This window comes from Mobula birostris, chromosome 1, assembly GCF_030028105.1.
Source record: "Mobula birostris isolate sMobBir1 chromosome 1, sMobBir1.hap1, whole genome shotgun sequence".
Taxonomy (NCBI): Eukaryota; Metazoa; Chordata; class Chondrichthyes; order Myliobatiformes; family Myliobatidae; genus Mobula; species Mobula birostris.
The window spans coordinates 105,675,876-105,703,317 of NC_092370.1; the positions used below are offsets into that span (position 1 = coordinate 105,675,876).

General features: G+C 38.5%; 1 protein-coding gene across 1 annotated transcript in view; it reads right to left on the reverse strand.

Moving 5' to 3' along the window:
• tg (thyroglobulin) overlaps positions 1-27,442 on the reverse strand; it is a 360,953-nt gene that overhangs the window by 183,879 nt on the left and 149,632 nt on the right. Inside the window, exons 31-37 of the mRNA XM_072246581.1 lie at positions 25,067-25,204; positions 24,269-24,448; positions 14,488-14,596; positions 12,738-12,817; positions 10,789-10,929; positions 7,062-7,127; positions 2,763-2,906 (exon numbers count right to left, since the gene is read on the reverse strand). Coding sequence (XP_072102682.1) covers positions 2,763-2,906; positions 7,062-7,127; positions 10,789-10,929; positions 12,738-12,817; positions 14,488-14,596; positions 24,269-24,448; positions 25,067-25,204 — 858 coding nt within the window. The remainder of the gene's footprint in view (positions 1-2,762; positions 2,907-7,061; positions 7,128-10,788; positions 10,930-12,737; positions 12,818-14,487; positions 14,597-24,268; positions 24,449-25,066; positions 25,205-27,442) is intronic.

A 27,442-nucleotide genomic window follows, 5' to 3' on the forward strand; every position in this document is an offset into this window, starting at 1 on the left:
TCCTGAAGCATCTACTCTGTCTAGGCCTTTCAACATTTAAAAGGTTTCAGTGAAACACCCACCCCCCCCATCCTTCTAAATTCCAGTGAGTACAGACCCAGAGCCATCAAACGTTCTTCATATGATAACCCTTTCATTCCCAAAATCATCCTTGTGAACCACCTCTGACCCCTCTCCAATGCCAGCACATCTTACCTTAGATGAGGAGCCCAGAACTATTCACAATACTCAATGCGAGACCTCACCAGTGCCTTATAAAGCCTCAGCATCTCATCCCTGTTCTTGTACTCAAGACCTCTTGAAATTGTTGCTAACATTGCATTTGCCTTCCTCATTACCAACTCTACCTGCAAGTTAACTTTTTTGGTGTTCTGCACAAGGACTCCCAAGTTCCTTTGCATCTCAGATTTTTTGATTTTCTCCCTGTTTAGAAAATAGTCTACACATTTATTTCTTCTACCAAAGTGTATGACCATACATTTTCCAAAATTGTATTTCACTTGCCATTCTCTTACCCATTCTCCTAATCTGTCTAAGTCCTTCTGCAGCCTACCTGTTTCTTCAACACTACCTGCCCCTCCACAGATCTTTGTATCATCAGCAAACTTGGCAACAAAGCCATCTATTCCATCATCTAAATCATTTATATACAGCATGAAAAAAAGCAGTCCCAACACCGACCCCTGTGGAACACCACTAGTCACTGGCAGCCAACCAGAAAAGGATCCTTTTATTCCCACTCACTATTCCTACCAATAAACCAAAGCTCCAACTATGCCAGTAACTTTCCTGTAATACCATGGGCACTTAATGTAATGGGAGTGAATATTCCTTGCTTATAGTTCTTTGGGCTCGTTTCTGTCCAATTGCTTCTCTTCTTTCCTTTGACTCAAAACCCAATCCACCTACCTGTTTCAAACCGCATTTCCCTCAGTTAGCTTGAACCATGAAACTAAATATCTTAATGCCTAATTGTTCTGACTCTGCAGTCAAGGCCTGATGCTCCCTCAGCATAAAGCAGCAATCTCTGGCAATACATAGAGTAAATAATGCAACATTGATTCAGTAACACCCGAGGCTTTGAGTTTACTCAATACCGAAGGCTGCGATAGCAAGCCGATTGTAATAGTACCGAACCGCTCCCTTTGTGGTACAAGGTCAAGTAATTTTGGAGACAAGTGGGGTAGTAGTCATTGTTATGATATCTTGCTGCAGTTACGTAAGACTTTGGTCAAATGAGAGTCAGTGTAGTTGGAGAAATTTTCATCTTCATATCTAAGGAAGGAGATAACTACCTTAGAGGTGTGCAACATAAATCACTAATTGATCCCTCGTGAAAGAATTATCCTTTGAAAGTATATAGAGTGAGAATATGCGTTCTGGAATTTAATAGAATGAAATGATAGAGTGGACACTACTCAGCTGAGCTGCTTTGCCCTAGAAGGTATCAATCCACCAGAGAGTTATTGGAGATATATGGAACCCATCCAGACATGTGAGGACATTCCATCTAACTCCACATTTGTGTGCTTGTAGATGTTGTCTGAGTCTATACGTTGCCTAAGACTCAATATAATAGGGCCTAGACTGCTTTATTGGCTGAGGAGATCCACATGAAATTGTATAGCATGAGCTCAGATACAATTTGGGAAGGTCAATGATGGTTCAGCCTAGGACACTGCTATGAGGGACAGTAGCAGTGATATTCTAGGGTTAAGATAATTATTCCTCAATATCTACTGTACAACCATCTTCCTTGATTTGAGATACATTTCCAACAATTGGAATATGTTTCCATGATGCCCATTGACTTCAATCTTTCCAAGCCTCCTTTCTGCTACCCTGGGCGCTAATCGTGGCTTGCTGTCAAAGGCAGTTTAGGGTAATAGATTCATAAAGCACAGAAATGCAATATTTGGCCTATCATTTTGCCTGTCTATGCTTCCATGCCATGCCTATTTAAGAATCTGTTTGAATAGCTCTTAAGCATAATATTTTATATGACTCAAACATCTCCTCTGGAAGCATTTTGCAAAGTTCAATCACTATCTGTGCAAAAAACTAATCCTTCAGATCCCTGGCAAAACTTCACCTTCTCATCTTTAGCCTATGTCGTCTTATTTTTGATATTTCAACCTTGAGATATCTGTTCAATCTGTGCTTCTCCTACCCTTGTATATTTCTGGAGACAGTTGTGGCCACAGCTCAGAACATCACAGAAAACAATGTCCCTTCCAGGGATTCTGTCTGAACTTCTCACTGCCTCACTAAAGCAGCTGACATCATCCCTCCCAGCCTGGACATTGATCTATATGAACAGTAGGCAAGACAAGCTTTTCACTGTACCTCGGAACATGTTTCAATAATAAACCAATTCCACTTCCAATTCTTCAGGTCACTCCTCAGTCTCTTTTTCCTCAGGAAATAAGCCTAGTCATTCTAATTTCTTCCTATAACTCTAATTTGTCTAAATCAGGCAACACGCTGGTACCCTTCTGCACCCTTCTCATCTGTCTTACAGTGTGGTCTCACACAGTTTCTTGCGTCTGCATTGTTGAGGACTGTTACCTGCTAAGAGTTCTTCCATAAGTGAGCTAACATTTGATGGAAATCTGTGGACACGTTTAAGACAGCCTTGCTGGCAGTCTACATGCATTTAGGGTTACAAAGTTCGACTCATTAAATCAGTTTAGTGAATTCAGTAATATATTGTACTGTAAATGTTTTGGATGCTCTGTATTTCAGTAGCATGGTGTGTTTACCTGACAGGCACCAGTCTCTGGCATTGTTCATGAAGTTTTCAGTCACTACAGGGGTATAGCTGCTGATGTGTAAAATATCAAAGGAGGTCATTGCCGAGTCAAGGACTGGAGGCACCTTCAGCATTTGCCAATGATTCAGTGAAACTGCAAACAAAATATAGTCATAATAATAATAGCAATAATGATAACAGCAAACATCAATATCATGAAGTGGAAACATATAGTCACTTAACTCATAATGCCTTAAGTGATCTGAGTGAGAGTAGTATTGAGTGTGTGTTCCCTTGTCCTCATTAACTCTTAAGTTCTGAAATGCAGTACCTCTACTGCAGGGGTCCCCAACCTTTTTTGCACTGCGGACCGGCCGACCGGGGGGGGGGGGGTTAGGGTTGCCAACATACAAGAGTAGCAGTCAAATACATTGTGTTTACCCCGAGAAAGTCTACAATGACCATGAAGCCTTGCGCTAGCACCAGTGCGCATGCGTAATTTGCGCGTGCGTGTACGTGCTGATTTTTAAAAAATTGTTTTTGGCAATTCTGTTCGGGGGGGTGTTAATCATGACTGGAGTATAGGTGATAAGTGGCTAATACACTCAATTTCGTTTCTAAAAGGGATTATCTAATGAATTTAATATTAAACACACAGCACATATGTTCCTTGCATGAATATACCAATAAGTCAATTATCAGGGGAGGACAGGGGAGCTTGAAGTGTTGAACGAACTTCAGTAGAAGTGGTAGAGGCAGGTTCCACATTATCACTTAAAGTTAAAGTGGACAGCTATATGGACAGGAAAGGAATGGAGGGTTATGGGCTGAGTGCAGGTCGGTGGAACGAGGTGAGAGTAGCGTTCAGCATGGACTAGAAGGGCAGAGATGGCCTGTTTCCGTGCTGTAATTGTTATATGGTTATAAAAGTCAATAGCATCATAACATTTTAAGTATCTTTTGGATATTAAACACACACCGCATATTTTCCTCGTATGAACATATAAAATCATTGCAACAACCAATATCGCTGAATCAGTGGGAGCCCTGGACTGAATACTTGTTTTCCTGCAACAAGACGGTGCTATCGAGGGGCGATGGGAGACAGCGATACTCGAAGGGGGTTCCTTATGTCCAGTCTATTCCACAATTTAGTTTTCGTTGCATTCATTGCAGAGATATGTTGGAAATGGAAGCAACGTTTTCAGTGCTTTCGTGGCTATCTCAGGATATTCAGCCTTGCCTTTGATCCAGAATGTCGGCAGAGATGTTATGTCAAACATACTTTTCAGCCCACCGTCATTTGCAAGCTCGAGGAGTTGATCTCCTTTCCGCACTGACATGGGTGGCTCGTGTGTAATGACCTCGCGTGCGTTCAAGCTCAACAGTGCGTGACAGGGAATGAGGAAAGGTGCAGCTGACTCGTATCGCCGAATCATATCGTTTCCTTGCGGCCCGGTGCCGATCCGCAGCCCGGTGGTTGGGGACCACTGCTCTACTGTACTTCCTCAGGAGGCTAAAGAAATTTGGCACATCACCGTCGACCCTTAGCAATTTTCTGGATAAGATAGGGTACCCATATTCCAATTCCAAGAATGTTGTGACAAAAAGGTGAAATGAAAGATAGAGAGCAGGGGAAAAGAAGAAAGGGAGATGAATAAAAAGAGAAGTTTTTAAAAGAAATATATCTTCCAGGCTAAAATACCCATAACTTGCATATACTGTACACAATGAAATTAACATTTCTAATTATGTCAGTAGTAATCAGAATTGTTTCTGAGTCTGATGGCTGTGGGTACGTGTTATGCTCTGGAAAACTGAGCATAAAGACCTAGACTGGAACTCTAGCGAGAATGCTGTGTTGCTAGAAGCTCCGACTTTTGGTTAAAGTGTAAAACTCAAGCTCCATCTGGTCTCTCAGGCAGATATAAGAATCATTTGAAAACATTTCAGAGGAGTCAAATTGCAGTCCATCCCCTCACCCATATTGATCCTTCGATCAACATTACATTACTTAGTCATTATTGCATTGCTGCTTATGGGAGCCCGATACGCTTACATTGGCTTATTTCCTTCATTGCAATTAGACTTCAAGATAGCTTCACTGACTGCACCTTGTGACCTCCAGAAAGGGATGGGAAGATTGCTATTGAAATACAAGTCTTTCTAATCTCAGCTGGTAAACCACACAGACCAGAAAGCTGTCTGATGGCAATTGTTACCTCTGGCAACCTGAAGGCCAAATTTGTTGATGCAGGAAAGACTACGATTGTATGCTCCAATAGTTCCTCTGTGGGACTTCAGCAATAGTTCGGGATAAGATGGTAAAACCTATAGTGCATCCCATGCCAGGAAGCTGAAACCATCTGAAATCGTCAACATTTCATAAAATAATGACATACAATTGACAACAGTAAGATATGGCTGTAGTCATCCGCCAGTGACATTGATTTTCCACTAAGAGCTTTATTACATAGTTGTAATGCTACAGACTGATGATTTGAGAGATTATGAGAGAGTCATAGAAGATAGAAACAAGCCATTCTTCCCACATCTTTGCTGACCAGTGGGCATTTATTTGTATTAATCCCTCACCCAGAACTTGGCCTGTAGTCTTCTAAGCCTAAGTGATTCAAGTGCTCATCTAAACGCTTCATAGGAAGCCAACCTATTGTTTCACCTTTTCCAATTTTCATCACTATCAAATAGACACTACCAGATGGTCATCAGTACCATTTTGCTGGAGACTGCAGTGGGAGTGAGCCACCAGTTTCAGATTACATGGCTTGTATTAGGAGATAGCTGGGGCTCACTTGTAACACTTTTACTTCTGAACTAAAAGTTAAGAGTCCAAGCAATTATTAATTTCAGAGACAGACACATAATAAATACCAAGGGAATATGCATTGTTGCTCTGCCAAAGTTCTCACTTTTCCTTTTGGAAGTTAAATTAAGGTTTTTTACCACTATCTCATGTGGTCTTAAATAACCAAAATGGTAGTCTCTGAAAAGTGAAATGATTCTGCTGTGCTGCTGGAGAATAATCATCCCTTAGTTCACATCACTGAAGCATATAATTATCCCCTTGCCATCTGCAAATTGGAGACATTCCAATAAATGCACCTTAGAAGATATTTTATTAGTTCTAAACTGCTTTGGAAGTTCTGAGGAATTGAAATTAATTTCTCCTTTATCCATTATTCAATATTGTAAATATCAGACCAGAAAAATTACATTTAGCCAATTGACTTTGGGATCTTAGCTCATATATAGTATTTAAGATTAGAGAACTATTTTACAACCCAAATGGACAAAAGAAATTAATGGTGACCAATCAAATTAGAGCAACAATTGCTAGACTTCATTCTTGTGGTTTTGTTATGTACCTCTTTGAATTATGGTGGAACCTTTACCAGGAAGCAGTGGTTTTCTTTTGTGAAGGTAAATAATGTACGCATTGTCTGTGGTATATCATATTGTTACAGCGGGTAGGAACTATTGTTTTATGTGGTTTCCCTAAGAAAGGGGGAGCCTTAACCAAAATGAAGGCTGGCAAAGGCTATAGAGTATAACTGGGAGGCTTCTGACTTTCTTTCAGAAAATGATTCATTTCCTTTATGCTCTTCCTTTCATAAAACAAATGTTTCAGCTTGCTAAGTATAATTCAAACAATTATCTTATAGCATAAATTCTTTGCTGCATTCATTGCGCTCATGTTTAGCAGGCTTGTGAAATTTATTGTAAAAATTCTCTCACGATGTTGCTGGGAATAGGATTCCAGAATTTTGGCTTAGTGATAATGACAAACAACAGCATCCTTTAAAGTTGGAATGTTCTGCAATTCAAAGTGAAACTTACATCTGGGTGCTGAGAAGTTGCTTAACCAGTGTGGTTGGTCATAGACATCAACCATAAATGGAAAATGAACACCTTGGTTAAGGTCTCCCACCTGAAGTGTTAAATCATATTTATTGTAATATTTCTGTCTGCCTAATTTGGAGTGCAGGCTCCCGTATAAATACTTATTGTTCACCCTTAAATTATGGGAGCTTGTAATGGGATTAGCTAACAGGGACGGGAAGTTCAGTATACATTGTCATCCCAAAGTGAGCAAAGCATCACCCAGAAAAAGAAATTGTGCAGTTACACCATGAACCACGTTGTCTAAATAAAGGGATTAGACCAGATTGTGCATCATGTATAACATTTCTTTCTCCCCAACTTTAATCTTCTTTATCCTTCAAATCTTTATGTCAATTGTATAATTGAGCAAGGCAAGTTGGCAAGTATAAACATTTTTTGAGTGTACCTTTTTGAGGAAGTGGTGGAAGGCTAACTTCTGGACACATGTTGAGCACAGGATTCCATTGACTTACTGCAAATAAAAAAAGAGGCAAATTAGTGCATTGTTCATAACCCAAGAGACTGATCTTTACAACTCTGATTTTATTTCCCCCCCCCCCACCATGAAGTCACCAGCTGTTTTGCAGATGCTATATGCAATACCTCACCCATGCAATTATTCGGCTTGCATGGATTCAACAGTGAGTGCCAACAGATAACACTTCTATAGTTGTGGAAGCTTAATTACTACTATTTTGGATTCTCAACTAAATTCCTCTTGGATGTATTTTCTAACAGAGCAATAGACAAATAATTGGATCTCTGGCTGATTTTACTCTTATATCTCTTTACCCATCACTCAAATTCTCACTTAGCTGAAGTTCGATATACAGTTCAATCTCCATCTTTGATTCCTTCAGCAGTTCTTTTTCACCATAAATCAGAAAAAAAATAATAATTTTCCAAGTGGAGGACATATTGCCGAACTTGTAGCACATTTAGCAGTTAGCAGCTGAGTCAAAGATGCATTCTAATACCATGGCTTGATTCAGAGTTCTATTAAAAGTGGTTCATTCCTTTGACCAAATTTTGGATCTCGGTTATTGTATCAATGGAAGCACAATTGGAGATATTGAAGTTTTCCAGATCTATAAATAGTAAACTTTGCCCATTTCAAAGTGGTGATGTAAGAGCTGTCAAAAACAGATGGAGTAGCCAATAAATGCATCAGAGTATCTCTGTTTCAGAGTTAATGCAAAATGCTACCAGATGCTCCTGTCAGATCAGTCAAGATGAACATTAAATGATACCAAAGGATGGAATTCCTGTGTTTGCCACCAGCAGAGTGCAATTAGGGATGTAAAATATATCACCAAAATTAGAGTAAAAACCAGACAAGCTTTCTTTGCTGTTTGGCAGCTATTAAACTTTGTAATGAATACAACATCCCCAAATTACAAAACACAGATTAGAATTTCTTAAATTTACTTTGGTTCAAATAAAGTATAAAATTAAGCTTAGAATTAGGAATAATGTCAACATGTTGGAGTTTTCATATATTTTTGAACCATTCATAGAAAATTAATCTGCGTTGAGATTTGCACTGTAATTTCTACTTCCTTAAATTCAATCTGTCTTCAGTAAAGGACAAAATGAAAATACAGTGGGTTCCGGTTAATTGGGCCATCAGTTTATCAGGGCAGCAGCTTATTTGGGACAACTCTTAAAGAGCAAAAACTAATCAGAAAAATAGCCAGGATTCACTTCGTTTATTTGGGACAGTATGCAGTTTAATTGGGACTGGAAACTTGCCAAACAGTTTCTAAATAACATTGCACTTGTGTGGATGTTGGACACTACATCATGCTTAGAGTGAACAGTTTTTAAAATAACGTCAATAGTGAGCATTTTTGTTTAAAAAGCAGATAACTTTTTCATTAATAGTTAGCAAGAAATAAGCATTAAGACAATTCTGAACAGTTTTGCTCACTGGGGTTTCAAGTATTCAGGCTTGGAGATGCCAGAAATGGCCGGGAGTGAAAATGAAATGATTTCATTAGTTCAGCAAGATAGGAGCAATGAAGAATTTGAGGGTATCGACAATCATCTTGAATGTTACAATGAAAATGAAGATTTGGAGGATGCAATTGCCGAAAACATTGCATGAAGGCAGTGATTTTGCTCATTTACAGTTACTCAAAAGAACACAGCAGCAGACACTGGATGAATTCCTCCATCGGGATCTATTAGGAACTAATACCCAGTAGTATTGGTAGTATTCTAATTTGTACTGTATTTCATTCAAGTACATAATTTGTTACTCAGTTTAAATGGTAGTTTGCATTTTTTATACCTTTATATCTATTTCCATGAAATTTTGACTAATTGGGGCAGCAGCTTAGTTGGGCTAAAATGTTCTAGTCCCAATGTGTCCTAATTAACCAGAATCCACTGTATATAGGCTTCCAGAAAGGTTTATTTTTGTAAATGGTGTACCTAATAGTGGTTGATAGGCTGAACATTTAAATTTTGTACCTATAAGGGGAAAAAAGGTGCAGTTATTTCCACTAACTTGTGCTCATGCATATGTTAATTAGATTGCAGAAAGTGTCTGTGTATGTGATGATAACAAGTTACCATACAGATTTGTTTTATGATCTCATTTTAAACGTCACTCCTTGAAGCTAAATTGTTTATGCCGAAAGAAGAAAAGCACTCTTATTAATATAGCAACATTGAAAGGGAATTGTGGTTGATTTGGTACAGATGGATTTTCAAATGGTGATTAGTAAGGTGCCATATTTTAGACTTGTTATCAACATTGAAGGATATGGAATAAATGGATAAAACTGGCTATGTAATAGGAAGTACAAAGTAAAAGTGAAAGATTGTCTTTTGGACAGGTGGTGGGTACAGAGGAGTTTCCCTGGGTTCAATACTAGAACAAATGTTTCTCTTATTATGTATTAATGAGTTAACATTGAATATTCTGGGAACAATGACCTATGTGCAGATGATACAAAACTTTGAGGTACTGTGAACTGTGAAGAGAATAGAAATAGCCAGGTGGCTAGAATGGGAAAATACACAACATATGAATAGAGTGCTTAGAAATCTGAAGACTTACAGTTTGGGAAGAAGCACGAGGAGAGGCAAAAATTAGAGGGCACAATTCTGAATGGCTAAAGGAACTGAATGGTCTGAGGTTATACATTATATGTATTTTTCATTGAAGGCTGCAGGCCAGGTTAAACAAGGATTAAAAAAAATCATGGAATCCTGGTTTTCATAAGAAGCACTGAGCAAGGAAGCTATGATAAAATCATTAAACACTTTTTGTACAGAATTAGAATATTTTAGTCCTACCCTTGGTGTCCCTCTGCAACCTCTCCAAAGTGTTTACATCTTCTAAGAAAGATGTGAATATTTCAGAAAAGTTGCAAAGGGGATTAGCTGAAGTGTTTCCAGCATTTAGGGACTTTATTTATAAGGATAGGTTGAGTATCTTCTAATAGAGGTGTTTAAAATGATAGATAACACAGAGAACTGAAGAGGAAATTTTCCCATTGACAGGGAGTTGGGCGTCAAAAACCAGGAAATATAGGGTGAAAACGATTGGCAAATTGACAAAATACAAGGACTTTTTTTTTTATTGCAACCAGTGACTAGTTCTGGAACTCACTGCCAGGCATTGTCAAGGAAACAAATTTGATTGCAGCATTTAAAAGGGAGCTGGATAAGTATCTGAAAGGATTGCAGAGCAATGGGAGAGGGGTCACATAACTTCCTTCCGCACTGTAATCATTCTGCGATTTGGCTATTTCATGTATTTTTAATTTTTTTTGGAGTGATGTGATTTTTAGGCCAGACTTGAGGGGGTGAATGGCTTTCCTTCCATGCTGAAACCATTCTGCTATATGGTGGCTTAATTTTAATTCTTTTTGGTGGCATGTTTGGATTGAGTACCACAGTCATCAAGGAGGATGTTAGGACAAGAGGATGGAACACTTGCGAACATTTGGGAACCCAATGTCAGCTCCAGGTACATTCAAGTTACACAAACAGATCAGAAATTAAAATGCAGTGAGGATTGCCAAATAATATGTTGGTCTCCCATCTGTGAGACATGTAATTGTAGTAAGATGAATGTAAATCCTTTTTAAAAGTGAAGCGAGTGGAAATGGAATACTTACCAGGCTTTTGATACCATCCAAATGGATAGATTAGAGGGTTCACGTCAGCTGATTCACATTCCAGGATATGCCAGCTTTGTACTTCCTCGCTGCAGGATTGCACTCCAAAACTATTCAGTGTAAGGCAAGTAATCTCCGAATCTATCACAAGTATTTAATGAGAAAATAAATACCGATAAAGTCGTCCTCACTCCTCTTTGCCAATTATAGAGGTAATAATCACATTCATTACTTCCATTCATTATTATCCAGTTATTCAGTACTTGTTACAGAGATCCAAAACAAGTCATGCCTATTAGTCAACTGACAACCAATCCCAGGCTGAATTTCACTAATTGATCATTTTTCCAATCAAATTTTTAAATGTTCTTTGGTTAAACCATTTAAATAGTCCTGCTATGGGAAGTACGGTTGAGTTTAGAGTTTGAGATTTGGTAGTTGTGTGGCTTTACTGAATAAAGGAGTATTGATTTTCCAGTTTTGTCCTTTCTGCTAGCTTCAAGTCTCATCAGTAGTTATAGGCGAGCAAACACCACAGTGCTATTACCATGAAGGTAATCATTCACACAGCAACACAGACATACGAAGCTTTCCATCTACAAATTTCACCATAATTATGCAAGTACATGCACACGCGCGCACACACACTTGTAGATATTGCTAGCAATACTCAAGAACATTGAGTAAGCATTTAGCACACACTGCTAAAGTCAGTCAATCAACAAGTCCTGAGATTTTCCAGATTTTCTTGGTGAATAATCTCTGTACATACTTGCTTTACAGGGAGTGGAACAAAATTCACTGGAGTGATTCCTGACATGGCAGAATTTAGGTTGAGTAGGTTTGTATTCACTAGAGTGGAGAAGCGGGAGAGGGGTTCTAATTGAAACCAGCAGATATCTATTGATTAGATGAGGGAAGTATATTTCTCCAGCTGGAGTATCTAAAATGAGAGGTCACGGTATCAGATTACAGCACAAGAGATTTAAGTGGGGTGAGATCCTGCTCTCAGGGAATGGGAGGGGATAAGTTTAAGGGAGATATGCGGGAAAAGATTTGTTAATACCTGGAATGGGCTACCAGGGATGGTGGTGGAGACAGGAATTGTGGAGGTGTGTAAGAAACTTTTAGATAGACACATGAATATGCACGATATGGAGTGATATGGATCTTCTGCAGGGCGAAAACAGGACTAATTCAAATTAAAACAACTGCAACAAAGTTTGTTCTGCTCTTGAACAGGAACATACAATTGCTCAGCCCTAAAGGTCCAATAATTAATTTTGTTTTAGATATCGATAGGTCAATTTCTGATCATATATTGCCTATCAATTTCTAGTACAAGTCAATGAATTTGGTCAAGTGACAGATCTCTCAGTGGAAGAGCATTTCAGAGACAGTGATCATAACTCCCTGACAAAGCCTTGCACAAGGATCAGACAGTTAGTATGGAAAGAAGTTAATTGGAGGAAGGTTGATTATGATGCTGTTAGACAAACTTGGAAGTGCAAATTGGAAACAAATGTTCTCAGGGAAATGTACAACAGAAATGTGGAGGCTGTTTAGGAAGTACTTGCACAGGGTTCTGGTTAAGTTCATCCCATTGAGGCAGGGAAAGGCTGATATAGGTAAGTCACAGATAGAATGGACAGCAAGCACCTTATTCCCAGTGTAGCATTGGCCAATATGAGCAGACATACTTTTGGCTTTGGCTTCCTCTGCTCTTTACGCCACAATAGTTTTCAGGATCTGGTATCTTTTGCTACATTTTGAATAACCACAAGTGTTTATGATTGGGTGGAGCGGGAGAGGGGCTAGGAATTTAGATTTTAGCTATTCACTTTATTTACACAACCTCTTCTGCCCCTTTAACATTTATTCATTGGCTTCTTCCCTTCTCTCTATAAAATATGCCACACTGTTCTCATTTATTCACCATTAACTAATACCTGGTGTCTGCTGTCCTTTCAGAAATCCAAAGCCCTTGCAGCAAAAATCTTCATCACATAACCGTTCACATTCAAAAAACCTTAAGTTAAAAGAAACAAAAAAAATTATTAAACAATATTCTTTAGAGCAATATTCATTGAACCTCTTGCTCAGAGGCTCAAGATCCAAGTCAATTGTTTACACCCAGAAGCTGGGGGAGAAACACACAGCACGGAGAACCCCACAGGGAGGTCTTAGATTTCATTACAGCTCCATGACTATTGTTTGAAAAGAAATACAGACGTGCAGGAGATGGACAAGTTTTATCTTATTTCTTCTTCAGTTGTTGACTGCATCTGACAGGTCACTGTTTCCTAAATTATGGTTTATTCACTTTTCTCTTGCAGAAGATTAATAAACAGTAGGGAAAATGACTCGAAGTCTGAACTTTGGTCAATATTCCACAGCCGTGCTTGGAGGCTTAAGACAAAGCTTGAAGAGCTCTATCAATGAAAGGGGTATTGATATGTATTGTGGATTCTTCTAAGCTGCTCTTGACAACTGAAGACCACTGTCTCTGTTTCACTCACTGAATCATGGGGGGATCAAAAAAATTCCTGATGCATACAATGTAAGAATAATTAGCCATGTATGCAATTCTGTAAAATCACTATGATCCAACAATCTTAAAGGAACATCTATACACAACACTAGTATAAATATATAACAAAGAGGAACACAATTGACCCACTACCTATATTATTTTATGATGTACGGATTGATCAAAGATCTTGCAAAGTTCCTGGACTGTTGCCAGAGCCTTAACATTGACCAAGTGAACAGTGAGGTGATAGGAGGTGGAGGATAATGGAAGGAAGTGTTTCCTGCACTGGTGTACTGCAGGGATTGGTTCTATATATGACTTAAATGAAAATATAAAAGAAATGATGACTAATTTAGCTGGTGAAAAAAATTGGTGGAGTGTAGGCATTGAAGAAGGGTGTCTAATGGCACAATGGGTAGATCAGTTGAAAAGCTGAGCAGAGTGGTAACAGATGGAATTCTATTCCGGACAAGAGTGAGGTAATTCACTTTGGGTGGTCAAAATCTGGTAGGACATATAGAGTACATGTCAGGAACAGAGACATCACAATTGACAGGGACAAGGTGGGGCAAAAGGGCCTCTTTCTATGATCTATGATTCTATAATTCCTTGAACAAAAGCAAACCAAATACTAACGCTTATCTCAAGAGGCGTGGCTTTAATTGAGACTGAACCCAACTACAGCACTGTACTAAGCTCTTAAGATAGGACTACAGCTGGGTTTGCTTGCCTTTTATGGTAATGTTACACAGATTTAGCAAATTGATACTAGTGCTTAAAAAATTTAACATGACAGATTGTGAAAATGGCTTGTGCATAAAAATAACCTGACTGAGAAATATAATATTAGAAAGTTACTTTCTTTAGAAAAAACTTTATAAAACTTTAAAATTAAAGCTTGCTTTCTGCAGTGAAATCAGGAGCAAGTTTTGTACACAAAGGGTCTTAGAATTTGGAAGTTTGCTTCTCAAAATACTTTTGCTACCAAAACAATTGGAGCATTCATGACTGGGACTGGTAAGCTTTTGTCAGGTAATGTCATGAAGCTGTATAAACGAAGTTAATCAGAAATGGTGGAGAAATCGCAAGGAAATAAGCAAACAAAGTGTGAACCCAGAGAGAGCGAGCTCTTCAGTACAAAAGTGACTCAGAAGGTGAATATTTACCCAGCTTGGACTCCTTGTCTCATATTCAACCATTTTCTTACTGAGAACCCCTGCAGTTGTTGAAATGGCAAGCGGGTGTAGAAGTTTTTCACTGGGCCTTTTAGCACATCTGTAGGATAGAAAGTGTTATTCAAATCCACTGCTGATTGATAACCTGTAGCATGGCGTGAAGTAAGCCACTTCCCTGAACAGCTTAGGGACCTTTTTGCCATCTCACATTATGAAAATTATGACCACTGCAAGTTGTTAAGCCATATCACTGTGTCTTCTCAAAGTGCTAATTATTTCATTCCAGTAAGTGTCTAGGTAATAGTGCAGAAAATACAGGCCAAGACAGAAGATCAAGTACAGTAAAATCTTTTAAGGTAATCAAAGAAAAATAGCTTTTGTTCACGTTATAAGATATGAATTTTTTTTTTGCATCTGCTTCAGGTATAATTGATCACTTAGCTAAAACTCTTTCAGCAGTGGCCTTAACGTCACGTCAAATTCTACTTCAGACACCATTTTAGATTGTGATATATTATCCAGACTGGAGATACAGAAGCGCTTCACAGTTGGAGGCACATTCTTTTGGATATGATGTGAAGCAAAATATCTGTTTGCCCTCTCAGCCACTACGTCAAAGAAAAGCTTAGAACCCTCTCTGTGGTTGCTTGTGTCCGAATTTAAAAGACACCCCACTCAGATGTGTTGTTTTCTCGTTGCTATTCATGTAGCCTTATTAGGCACAGGCCTACATTTCTGACTGTACTTGGGGGAAAAAACACAAATTTTGTTAAATCTGCACTATAAAATCTCCTTTCTGAGACAAGGGTACATTATCTTTTATGGATGCATGCGTATGGACAAATTGCCATTGCCAATCTCTACATTCCATGAGAAGGTACTGTATGGTTTCTTTGTAGGTGCAAGATTTTCGGAATGCACTGAGGCACAGCAGATAGCAATCCCAAAAAGGAAAGGTTTACTTTACACAACACACACAAAATGCTGGTGGAACACAGCAGGCCAGGCAGCATCTATAAGTACAGTTGACATTTCGGTTCGAGACCCTTCATCAGGACTAACGGAAAAAAGAGATAGTAAGAGATTTGAAAGTGGGAGGGGGAGAGGGAGACCCGAAATGATTGGAGAAGACAGGAGGGGCTTTACTTTACATCCAGCTCACACATTATGGATACACTGAGCTTCTGAGCTGTTGCCATAACCTGAATGCCCATGAAAGTTTCACTACTGGGAAGCTGGAATACTATGTGACATCACCGTCTAATTAGTTCATACCAGAGGGTCAGGAAAAGCAATATGCCCCATTCCTTAAGGGTCATTACATGAGGGAAATTTAAGAGTTGACTGAAATTGCAGGACTGGAGTTATATGCAGTAATACTAGGCGACAAAGGAAAGTTTCCTTCCTTACAGAAATTATAAAGTATAGTTTTATTTACTTATATTGCATGGTTCAGGTCCTCTGGCCCAACAAGCCATACCACCCAGCAACCCACCTATTTAACATTAGCCTAATCACAGGAAAATTGACCTACAAACCAATTTATCTATGGAATGTGGGAAAAAAAACTAGAGCACCTGGAGGAAATCCACACTGTCTTGGGGGAGAATGTACAAACTCTTTACAGATGGTTCCCGAATTGAACCCGGAACTCCGGAATGCCCCAATCTGTAATAGCACTGCGCTAACCACTATGCTACCTAGCTGCCCCAATTTATTCTATCTCAAGATTCTCCCGGACAGTAAATCATAAATTTAGATTATAAATGGATCTGCACTCAAGTTTTCTAGATTATTAAACCAGTCTCCATTAATGAAGTAAATATCCTGCACCATTACTTCTCTACTGTCTGAAATTTTACTGTCTACTAGAAGTCTAACAGTAAGAAATCCCAGACACAATGTACTTGAACCTTAGCATAATGATCATGAAAACTGCCTGATATGTTGATAATTCAAATGGTTCACTAATATCCCTTTGGAAGAGGACCCTGCTATTCCTATTTAATGTGGCAATCACAGACCAACAGTACATTGTTGAATGTTGTGTATTTGTGCCTGGGCTTGGGTGTGCAAAGTCAAAGTAAATTTATTAACAAAATGCATACATGTTACCATATATTTCCTTGAGATTCATTGTCTTGCAGGCATTTGGAGGAAAATAAAGCAATGCTGTAAAATAAAATTTATCTAAAACTATACATAAATAAAGCTGATAAACAAAATGTGCAAAAGACAGACTGTGCAAATGAAAAAATCACCAAGATCATGAGTTATAGAGTTCTTGAAAGTGAGTCTGTAGGTTGTGGAATCAGTTCAGTATCGTGATGAGTATAGTTATCCACATTGGTTCAGGAGCCTGATAGTTGCAGGATAATAACTGCTCCTGAACCTGGTGGTGTGCGACCAACGGCTTCTGCACGCCTAGCTCGATGGTATTAGCGAGATTAGACCACGGGCTGGTTGGTGGGGGTCCATGATGATTGAAGGAGCTTTCCCGGATGCAGCACTCCATGTTGATGTTCTCAAAGGTGGGGAGGTTTTTGCATGTGATGGGCTGGGCTTTCCATTCCTGGGCATTGGTGTTTTGTAAGGTACATTTTCCAATTTTGTCAGGTAATTAAAGCTTAGTGGCACTGTGATTTCAATTAGACTAGTAAGAGGCTTCCAGAATTCAGAGAAAGGCTGGTGGAAGGGGCAGATGGGTGCTGATGAAAGTTAATGCGAGAAATGTGAAGTGTTGCATTTTTAGGAAGAAAGAGAAAAGGAAACAAACTTTGAGATCAATTGGCTGGAGGCTGGAGTCTTCGGGCAAAAGCAGGATGATCTGCAGCTATATGTGCATAGTCTGTTGACAGTTGAGAAAAGTGTTGAAAAATTCTTATGTTGTACTTTTTAAATAGAGATATTGCATGATGAAATCATGGTAGAACTGTATAAAGCAGTGGCTTGGGGGTAAGTGGGGTAATTCCAGAGTGCATTGCTTGGCAATGATGCAAGGGCTCTGGAGAGGAAGCAGAAGCAAACAGAAATGAAATTAGCTTTGATGTAAAATGACACAATCAGAATCAGATTGAATATAATTTGCATATGTCATGAAATTTGTTATTATGTGGCAGCAGTGCATTACCATACATAAAAATAAAAATGGTAAATTACAGCAAATAAATATAAATATACATACATATATACACACACACACATATATACACACATATTATATATACATATTATATATACACACACACATATATACATACACACACACACTTACTGTAATTCACAGTAAGTGGCCAAGTGGTTAAGGCATTCATCTAGTGATTTGAAGGTCACTAGTTCCAGCCTTGGCTGAGGCAGCGTGTGTGTCCTTGAGCAAGGCACTTAATCACACATTGCTCTGTGACGACACCAGTGCCAAGCTGTATGGGTCTAATGCCCTTTCCTTGGACAACATCAGTGGTGTGGAGAGGGGAAGACTTGCAGCATGGGCAACTGCTGGTCTTCCATACAACCTTGCCCAGGCCTGCGCCCTGGAAACCTTCCAAGGCACAAATCCATGGTCTCATGAGACTAACAGTTGCCTATATAATTCACAGTGTAGATACAATGTGAATATAACTTTATATAGAAAGTTAAATTAAATAAGTAGCACAAAAAGAGAAAAAATGTCACTGAGTGTGTGCCTTCAGGCTCCTGTACCTTTTCCCCAATGGTAGCTATGAGAAGAGGGCAGAGGGCATATCCTGGGCAACAAGGATCCTTAATGGTGGATGCCACCTTTTTGAGACATTGCTCCTTGAAATTGTCCTGGATGCTGGTGCCCATGATGGAGCTTAATGTGTTTACAACTTTCTGCAGCTATTTTCAATCCTGTACAGATCCCCCCCTCCATCCCCCTGTCACCATACCAGACGGTGTTGCAACCAGTTAGAATGCTCTCCAGGGTACACAGTTCACAGTGATTCAATGTGAGCCAGTTTCAATTATATTGGCTCGGATCGGTTTCCTGCCTCATATAACAAATTAAACAAACGTATACTAAGTGCAATTCTTTTAAAAGTTTCTGAATTATTTATAATTCTATAGTCCATAAGTTGTTACTATAAATTAAGCAACTTTACTACAGTGTGGTGTGAAGAATTCAAAGACCCTGATGAAGGAAAACTTCGCAAAGTAGGATTCACCTCAGGCAATCTCTCGGACAGACTTTCCTGCATTTTTTCCATCCCCTCTTGTGGGACCCAACTCTTTAATCTGAATCTCACAGCTGAAGAAATCAACTAAAATGTTGTGCATCATAAAACCTCAGATGACGGCAACTAAACTGCAGATTGGTATCAGACCTTTCTTGAGTAACATGACTCTGATTTAATGATAACAAACTCCTGTGTTTGGGGGAGAAGTAGTGGTTAGAGCCTGTGGTTTGCAACTTTAGAATCCAGAATTTTACCCAAGTCATCGACAATGAGCAACCAACTCAAAATTGGCAGAATGCAAAGGGTTTTTTTAGTCATCACTTCAGCCCACGAGATTTACTGAAGTATCTGCTTAAAAAAGTGGCAAGGGAAGTTTTAAACACAAGAGATGCTGTAACATAATGAACTCTACCAGTCAGTCATCATCTATGGAGGGGAATCAACAGTCAACATTTTGGCTGAAGCCCTTCATCCCAGTCCGAATGAAAAGTCTCAGACTGAAACATCAGCTGTTCATTCCCATCCGCAATAAGGAAAGCTTATACAAATTCCCAAATGTACTATGGTTGGCAATATTAATATCAGCAGTGCAGTGACGATTGTTAATGCAATGTCAGTTAACAGTTTGAACTAGAAGTCGCAATTGTACAGGCAATAAATTATCATGGGAAATGTTTGCATTGCTAACTTGTAAACTATTTATTGAATTTTTTTTCCTTTCTATCCTTTTTCATTCTTTTTTTAAATCCACTTTTTAAATCTCATTCAGCTTATTTCACTTTGTCCTCTCCCTTCAAAAGTCAGAGTTGACAAGTAACACAGTACTAAGGGACAGTCAAACACCTACTGAATCAGCATTTCAGCTTCTTTGAGAAATGATGATAGCAGAGGAACTATCCGCTCTCTCAGTCGCCACTGTTCTGAAGGAGGTGTCTTAACCTATAGGTATTTCTTAACCAACATCACTATAATAGATACCGGTGTCATCATTTCAGTCTTGCTCAGCATAAGTGATTATTGTATTTCTCTCTTGCAGCATTGATTGCAACTCAGAGATTCACTGGCTGTAACACACTTATCAACTCCCTGAAGTTTCAGATACAAGTATTCCTTTAACTTCTGACTTAACATAGTTATAACCTAAAACAACTTCGTTCTCAATGGTTTTCTATTTCTTTATGAATCCTTAAACCTTATAGAACAGCGGTTGGGTCTACAGACTCCTCAGAGGTTCTTGGATAGATTCCAGGACATCCATGAACTTGGATGGGAAAAGCTTTTACCTCTATTTTCACTAACCTCTAACTGAAATTTAGCATTTCCTTCAGTTATGAATGTAGGCAACAAACCACAATAGTATTAACAGTATCTGGGACTTGAATATTACAATTGTTCACAGCACGTTCATCACTACTTCAAAATTATGGTTGCTTTGTCAAAGACCACTCCACAGTTTAATGTTCTTATTCAAGCCAAGCATCAACAGTCTTCAGAATATGTCTTTAAAAAAAATATAAAATTTAATTGTAACTTACCTGTATTTTAAATGTACTGTAGTCTAATGCATTAGAGGTACATATATTACTACATCACAAATATTTTTTTTAATATTTTAATAACTATTTCAATATAATTGTTTTTGTAATCCTATGTAATTGATTTTATATATGTAACTACATTATTCTGAGGAGTCCATAGGTTTCATCGGACTGCCAAAGGCATCCCTGGTATAGTAAAATATTAAGAATCCCTTTCGTAGATTGAGGAGATATACTGTTGGTCCTCTCTGTGTCAGATGCAATTATAAGCAAAAAGTGGATGACAATCCAAAAACAAACTGGATGAAATCTACATAAAATAGCTAACCCCTCTTCTCGGGAAGTGAGGCCAAGCTCTCCTTTTGCTAGTGCACAGGAAGGAGGCTCAGGACCTGCACCACCAGGTTCAGGAACAGTTATTACCCCTCATCCATCAGGCTCTTGAACTAGAGGGGATACTTCACTCAACTCGTCACTGAACTGGACTCACTTTCAAGAACTCTGCATCTCATGTTCTTGATATTTATTGTTTATTTATTAATATCTTTTTTTTGCTCTTTCTTTTTGTAGTTGCACAGTTAGTTTTTTATTTGCACAATAGTTGTATGTCCAACCCATTGGGTGCAGTCTTTCATTGATTCCGTTGTGTTTCTTGTATGCACAGTGATTGCCCGCAAAAAAATTAATCTCAGGGTTGTATATGGTGGCATATGCAAATTCACTTTGAACTTTAATGAAATTTATCAATATTCAGCTCACAGTCAGTAGTAAACACAGATAAGATACATTAGCTGAAATCATTATTTTTCATTTGTGCAGCTCACAGGGTTTTCAAGCTGAGAGTACCTGTTGCTAGCATCTAACTAATGATTATTCCAAGGAAACTGATTCCAGCTGTTAAAATAGAAATGTAATGCCTCCCTGTCTCCATGGGCAATGTACAAAAATGAAAGTCTGAGTTGAATCCAAAGGGCAGGGATTCCTTTCATCATTGATCAGCTTGTTTAATTTGCAACAACACAGCATGAGAGAGATTATAATGACGGAAATATAAATTTTTAACCTTGTCCAGTAACATAGCAATTAGACAAAAGGTGAGTGAAAAGAAGGGGAGAACTCTGGGATAGTAATAAGAATCTTCAAACATTTTACCGGCCTTTTTAAGATTGGAGGGCTCAGAAGCTGGAGTGGGTGTAAAACTATGCTCCATATGATATTTACCTCAAGGGCCATTAAATTTATGAATTTAATTTATGAAGTTCAGCCAAGAAAAATGATAAATTAGTTTTAAGTTTTGTCCACTGTGATCTAAAGGAGCAGCATATTCACAGGAGAAAAGTATTTGGCATAAATTGTAGGCCTGGCTCACTGACACAAAGTCTGTAGGTGTGTTACTGAATCACACTCATTCTAACAGATGAAATTCTGAAGGTGCATAATCTGTAGCTCCTAGAATACTAACAATGGTAACAGGCGGACAGTAATATGCAAGTCTCTGAAACCTTGCATTATTTCTTGGTTCTTGGAAATACTCTGTTCCTCTGTTCCTGTTGACCTTCCTTTCTCTCGAGCTGTTTTTTTTTTGCCTCCATCTGCATTGAGATGACTGCGCTTTCTAAAACATCTTCTCCATCTGCTTCAGTTTCAAATATTCATCGGTTTTGTGTTAGCTAGTCTAAAACTCAGTCTTCATAATCTGCCCAGTTTAACATCTTCAATGTCAACACTCTGCCTTTCTGATCCTAGGATGTGGTCTGCAATCCACAGTTGTGGTGGGAAGTAGGTTGGTCAGGAATCAAACACAAGAGATCCTGCAGATGCTGGAAATCCAGAGCAACACACACGAAATGCTGGAGGAACTCAACAGGTCAGGCTGCATCTCTGGAAGTGAACAAACTGTCGCTGAATTCTTCCAGCATTTTGTGCGGCTAGGAATCAGCTGATTGTTCATAATATCACAAGAGTAAATGGAAAGCAACAAAGGTCTGTGCGTTACAGATGCTGAACAGTTCTCTTAATCCATTAGAAAATCTAACACTTTTTACCACCTTTGTCCCATATTGTTTTTACCCATGCCTAGTTTTCAGAGCACAGAATTTGGTGCTGCTTAGAATAACATATAAATGCCCTTTCTTTCTGTGTACCTTTATAGCAGAGGAACTGCTAGACTAAAGTATATTGGGTCTGCCTTCTATACCATACAATGTAATAATAATATATTGCTATTATGGTAATCAATTTACACTGAGGGGGGAAACGACATGAGAAATGTCCCCAAAATTGGAAAGTCCTGACCACAAAAAGTATAATGTCATGTTTATAGTTACATCACACCACATCTCTAATAATAAGTATAATGCATCCAACACTCCCAGGAGACTACTTCATGACACTGCCGCTCAATGAATGAACTATTGTTTCCATAGCAACCTCCGAACACCTTCTTATCCTGTACACTCCTCTACTCCGGGTGCAGTTCATATCCATCTGTTCTACTGCTTCATAGCTGTACAGTATGTTTATATCATATAATTTAATTAGACCCAGAAAACAATGAATCTTTTTCAACCTTCTTCAGCAAGAACATGACTAATTAATTTATATGTTCTTTATTTGATTTGACTATTAACATTTTGTAAAGCACCAATGAACTATTACTTCATTCCAAAAGGAAAATCAACTTGATTTTTATATCTTTTTGATGGTTTAGTCCTTTAAACTGTTTTTAATTAATAGCTTTTAAAAAAAATAGTATTCTTTCCTCTGAAATAAAAAGACAGCTTCAACAGAGCTGTTGATGACATTATTCTCAATAGAGAATGGGACGAAAAAGGCCATTAGAACAAAATTAATCAAAATACAAATTAGCAGGTATTTCTTTTCCCCACGTTGTGAGAAAACATAAGTGGAAAAGGCGACAGAAACTCTTCTGACAATAAGTTATAAGAATTTAGCACGTTTTCCCAAAGAAGAAATGGATCACATCTATCACATGCTAAGTATCTGTGTACAGCTGTTTATACTGAGGAAAGAGAATTTGAAATGAGAATTATTCAGCAGCAATAGTCAAAATTGACAAAGCATTGTGAAAGCCCAAAGGAAGGGCATTTCTCAAATAAAAATAAACATACACCTAAGCTCTTGTTCAATACATTTCCTTTTGAGCAAATGATCAATGTCTCTGGGCTGAAGTGTACTCAGCTACCAGTGATTGTCGGCGAATCTTTCCAGTGACATGAGTGATAGTGTATTCCTGCAGTACTGTTTGTGATTTTTACCGCAGTGCAGCTGGGAATTACTGGAAGTATTTTAATCTGAAACAGCATCTTGACCCTGACTCAACAAGCCCCAACTCAGAGACTGTTGAAGCCGAAATTTCAGGGAAGAGGAGAGATGGAAGTACGTGGCTATATCACAATATACCTGCTATATCTTTTCTAATTGCAGTCTGGGTTATGGAAGCACAGCGTAGCTTTTACTCTGTCATGTCATATTCAGACACAGTATCATCCAGCAAGAGTCACTGGAAAATAGCTAAGTGAGAGAACTTTCACTAATTTAATTGGCTGTAACACATCTTCTTAGCCCAGGGACAGATTAACAATTGCACTGCACCAGCCAGCTGAGATGAGCACAGCCAAGTTAGCATAAATGGAATTACACAGAAATTAAACAGAATTACATATAATTACAAACAATAACATAGAATTATAAACTGATTCCATACAATTTCAACCTGTAAACAGGTCTTTTGAGTCAATGAGACTGTGTTGATATTTATCTTCAGGCAACCAGTTTTCTAAATCCTATCAGCTTGAGTATCTCTTCATTTCATTTTTCTTTAACTATCAAGTCATGGATGCTGACAATAGTTCCTGCCCTTTGTCTTAAGTAGACAACACAGTTTTGTAGATATTTTTCCTTACTCTAACAACATAAACTGTCACATGTCTATGTCTGGACTACCCTTTTAATGATCATTTCTAGGACTTTCTCTGTAAAAGTGCCATCATCTTTGTCTAGAACTGAACTACTCACCTTTCTTTCTATATAATGCTTGTGGTTCCTCAGGCAGGGCAAGGCTACAGTTCACTGCAGATGATTCAGGATCAGATCTGGGTTGGCAAAGCTGTGTATCTGGGTAAAGTGTACACTCATAATGCAAGGCACCACTGTCCTGAAAGGAAATCACTTTGCAGAAGTTCTCTTCTGTGCAGCCTGGAAAACAAAAAGGCGGCAGCTCTGTCATAAATAAACTAACTCGTTTACCAAATTCCACCACCTTAGAGACTCAAAAGAGCACCTCACAACCTAGCTCAAGGAAGAGCAACCTTGAGTCATGTTACATTACTCCATCTAGTGTCACTTTCAATTGTGGAGCACATTGACCTTTGAGTCCTAGAACTGAGTAGTTTTCCTCATGTTCTGGACAATATTTATTCCCAAACCAATATCAAGGAAACAAATCTAATTATTAGTGTACACAAGAGATACTGTTTTATTTCTCTACATCGATGCTGGCTGACCTGTTGAGTTCCTTGAGCACTTTGTATGTTGCCCCTAATTATCTGGACGTTGTTTCAGCATTATTCATGGGATCTTGCCTGTATTCAAACTGGTTGTTTATTGATCAAGTGAAAATAGTGATTGTACTTCAAAGAAACTTCACTGCTATAAAAAATGCTTCAGGATAACAGAAAATTATGGAAAAAATGTTATATAAATGGAAGTATTTTTAAAGTTCTTCCTTCATCATTGCTAGTTTTACAACAATGTTTCAGCTTTGAATAAAGACACAGAGACAATGGAATTAATTAATTAAACAGGGTTACTTACGCTCTAGGCACCACAGCTCAGCCTGTGCAATTGGAAACTGATGCTTGAAAAGCTGGTAATGTTGGTTTGGCACAGACTTCTTCTGATCTACTTGGACAAGCTTTGAGTCCACCCGTGAGAAAAATTCTTTGGTGGTTTCTAATCAACACAGAACACAAGTTTGAAATCTGCACTGGCCCATAAACCGATTAACAAAAGCACTCATAAATTAGGAATGACCCATCTTTTTCATAATCATAAACAGATTTGTTACTGTAAATAAAACAAATTCAAAGCCAGAACTAGATCTAAGGACAACTATATTTTCGGGGTCTCTAAAATCTCTCTGGAGCCCATTCCTATGCTTCCCCACAATCTCATAAATGCTGGGGTTTATTTATTTACTATTCCAGTGGAGATATTAATTGATTCAAAAGAAAAAGATTAATTCCTTTCCTAAACCTTTAATATCAAACATTTGCAGTCACAAGATTTAAAGTTCACACATTTGTAAGGGATATAAATAACGTTAATAAGCAAAAAAAAAATCCATTGGCTGGTGCATGTCACAGAAGAGACAAATGTGGATATGACAACACTTTTAAAATTGGGATGTTGGATCAAATTCTATGAATCCATGTATCATTATGGTATCCTATTATACTCAGTGGCCAATTTTTTTTTAAAAAGTACACCAGCACACCGCTTGTTAATGCTAATATCTAATCAGCCAATCATGTGACAGCAATTCAATACACAAAAGCAATGCAGACAGGGTCAAGAGGTTGGTTGTTGTTCAGACCAAACATCAGATTGGGGAAGAAATCTGATCTAAGTGACTGACTGGGGAATGATTGTTGATGTCACAGCCATTGAATCGTGGCTAAATGATGGTTGTTGTTGGGAACTGAATATCCAAAGTTACACATTGTATCAGTGGGATAGGAAGGTAGGCAGAGGGGATGGTGTGGCTCTGCTGGTTAAAAATGGCATCAAATCAGTAGAAAGATGTGACATTGAATCAGAAGGTGTTGAATCCTTGTGGGTTGAGTTAAACAACTGCAAGGCTAAAATGGAAGATATATACAGGCCTCCCAGCACAAGCTGGAATGTGGACCACAGATTTCAACAGGAAATAGAAATGGCATATCAAAAGGGAAAAGTTATGATAGTCATGGGAGATTTCAACATGCAGGTCAATTGGGAAAAAACAGGTTGGTAATGGATCTCAAGAGAGAGTTTATTGAATGTCTATGAGATGGCTTTTTAGAGCAGTTTGCCATTGAGCCTACTAGGGGACCAGCTATAATAAACCAGGCTTTATGTAATGAACTGGAAGAGATTAGGGAGCTTAAGATAAAAGAACTCTCAGGAGGCAGTGATAACAATATGACTGAGTTCAACTTGAAATTTGATAGAGAGAAAGTCAAGTCTGATGTAGCAGTATTTCAGTGAAGTAAAGGAAAGCACAGTAATATGAGAGAGAAGTTGGCTAAAGTAAGTTGGAAGGAGCTGCTGGCAGGGATGACAGCAAAGCAGCAATGGTCTGAGTTTCTAGGAAAAATGAGGAAGGTGCAGGATAGATGTATTCCAAAAACAAAGAAATACTCAAATGGCAAAATAGTACAACTGTGACTGACAATGGAAATCAAAGCTAATGTAAAAGCAAAAGAGAGGGCATACAACAAGACAAAAATTAATGGTAAGACAGAGGATTGGGAGGCTTTTAAAAACCTGCAGAGAGCAACTTGAAGAATCATTAGGAGGGAAAAGATGAAATATGAAATCAAGTTAGCAAGCAATATCAAAGTGTGTAGTAGCAAACACGAGGAAATCTGCAGATGCTGGAATTTCAAGCAACACACAAAAATGCTGGTGAACAAACATTGACTTCTCTAACTTTCATTAATGCCCCACCTCCCCTTCGTACCCCATCAGTTATGGTTTTTTTTTATATATATCCCCCTCTCTCCCTCCCCCTCTCACTATACTCCTTGCCCATTCTTTGGGCTCCCCCTCCCCCCCTTCTTTCTCGCTACGCCTCCCGTCCCATGATCCCCTCATATCCCTTTTGCTAATCAACTTCCCAGCTCTTAGCTCCATCCCTCCCCTTCCTGTCTTCTCCTATCATTTCAGATCTCCCCCTCCCTCTCTCAAATCTCTTACTATCTCTTCTTTCAGTTAGTCCTGATGAAGGGTCTCGGCCCGAAACGTCGACTGTACCTCTTCCTATAGATGCTGCCTGGCCTGCTGTGTTCACCAGCATTTTTATGTGTGTTGCTCAAAGTGTATAGTAAAAGCTTTTTCAAGTACATAAAAAATAATAGAGATGAGAGTGGATATAATGAGGCTGGAGAAATAATAATGGGATCAAGGAGATTGCAGGTGAACTAAAAG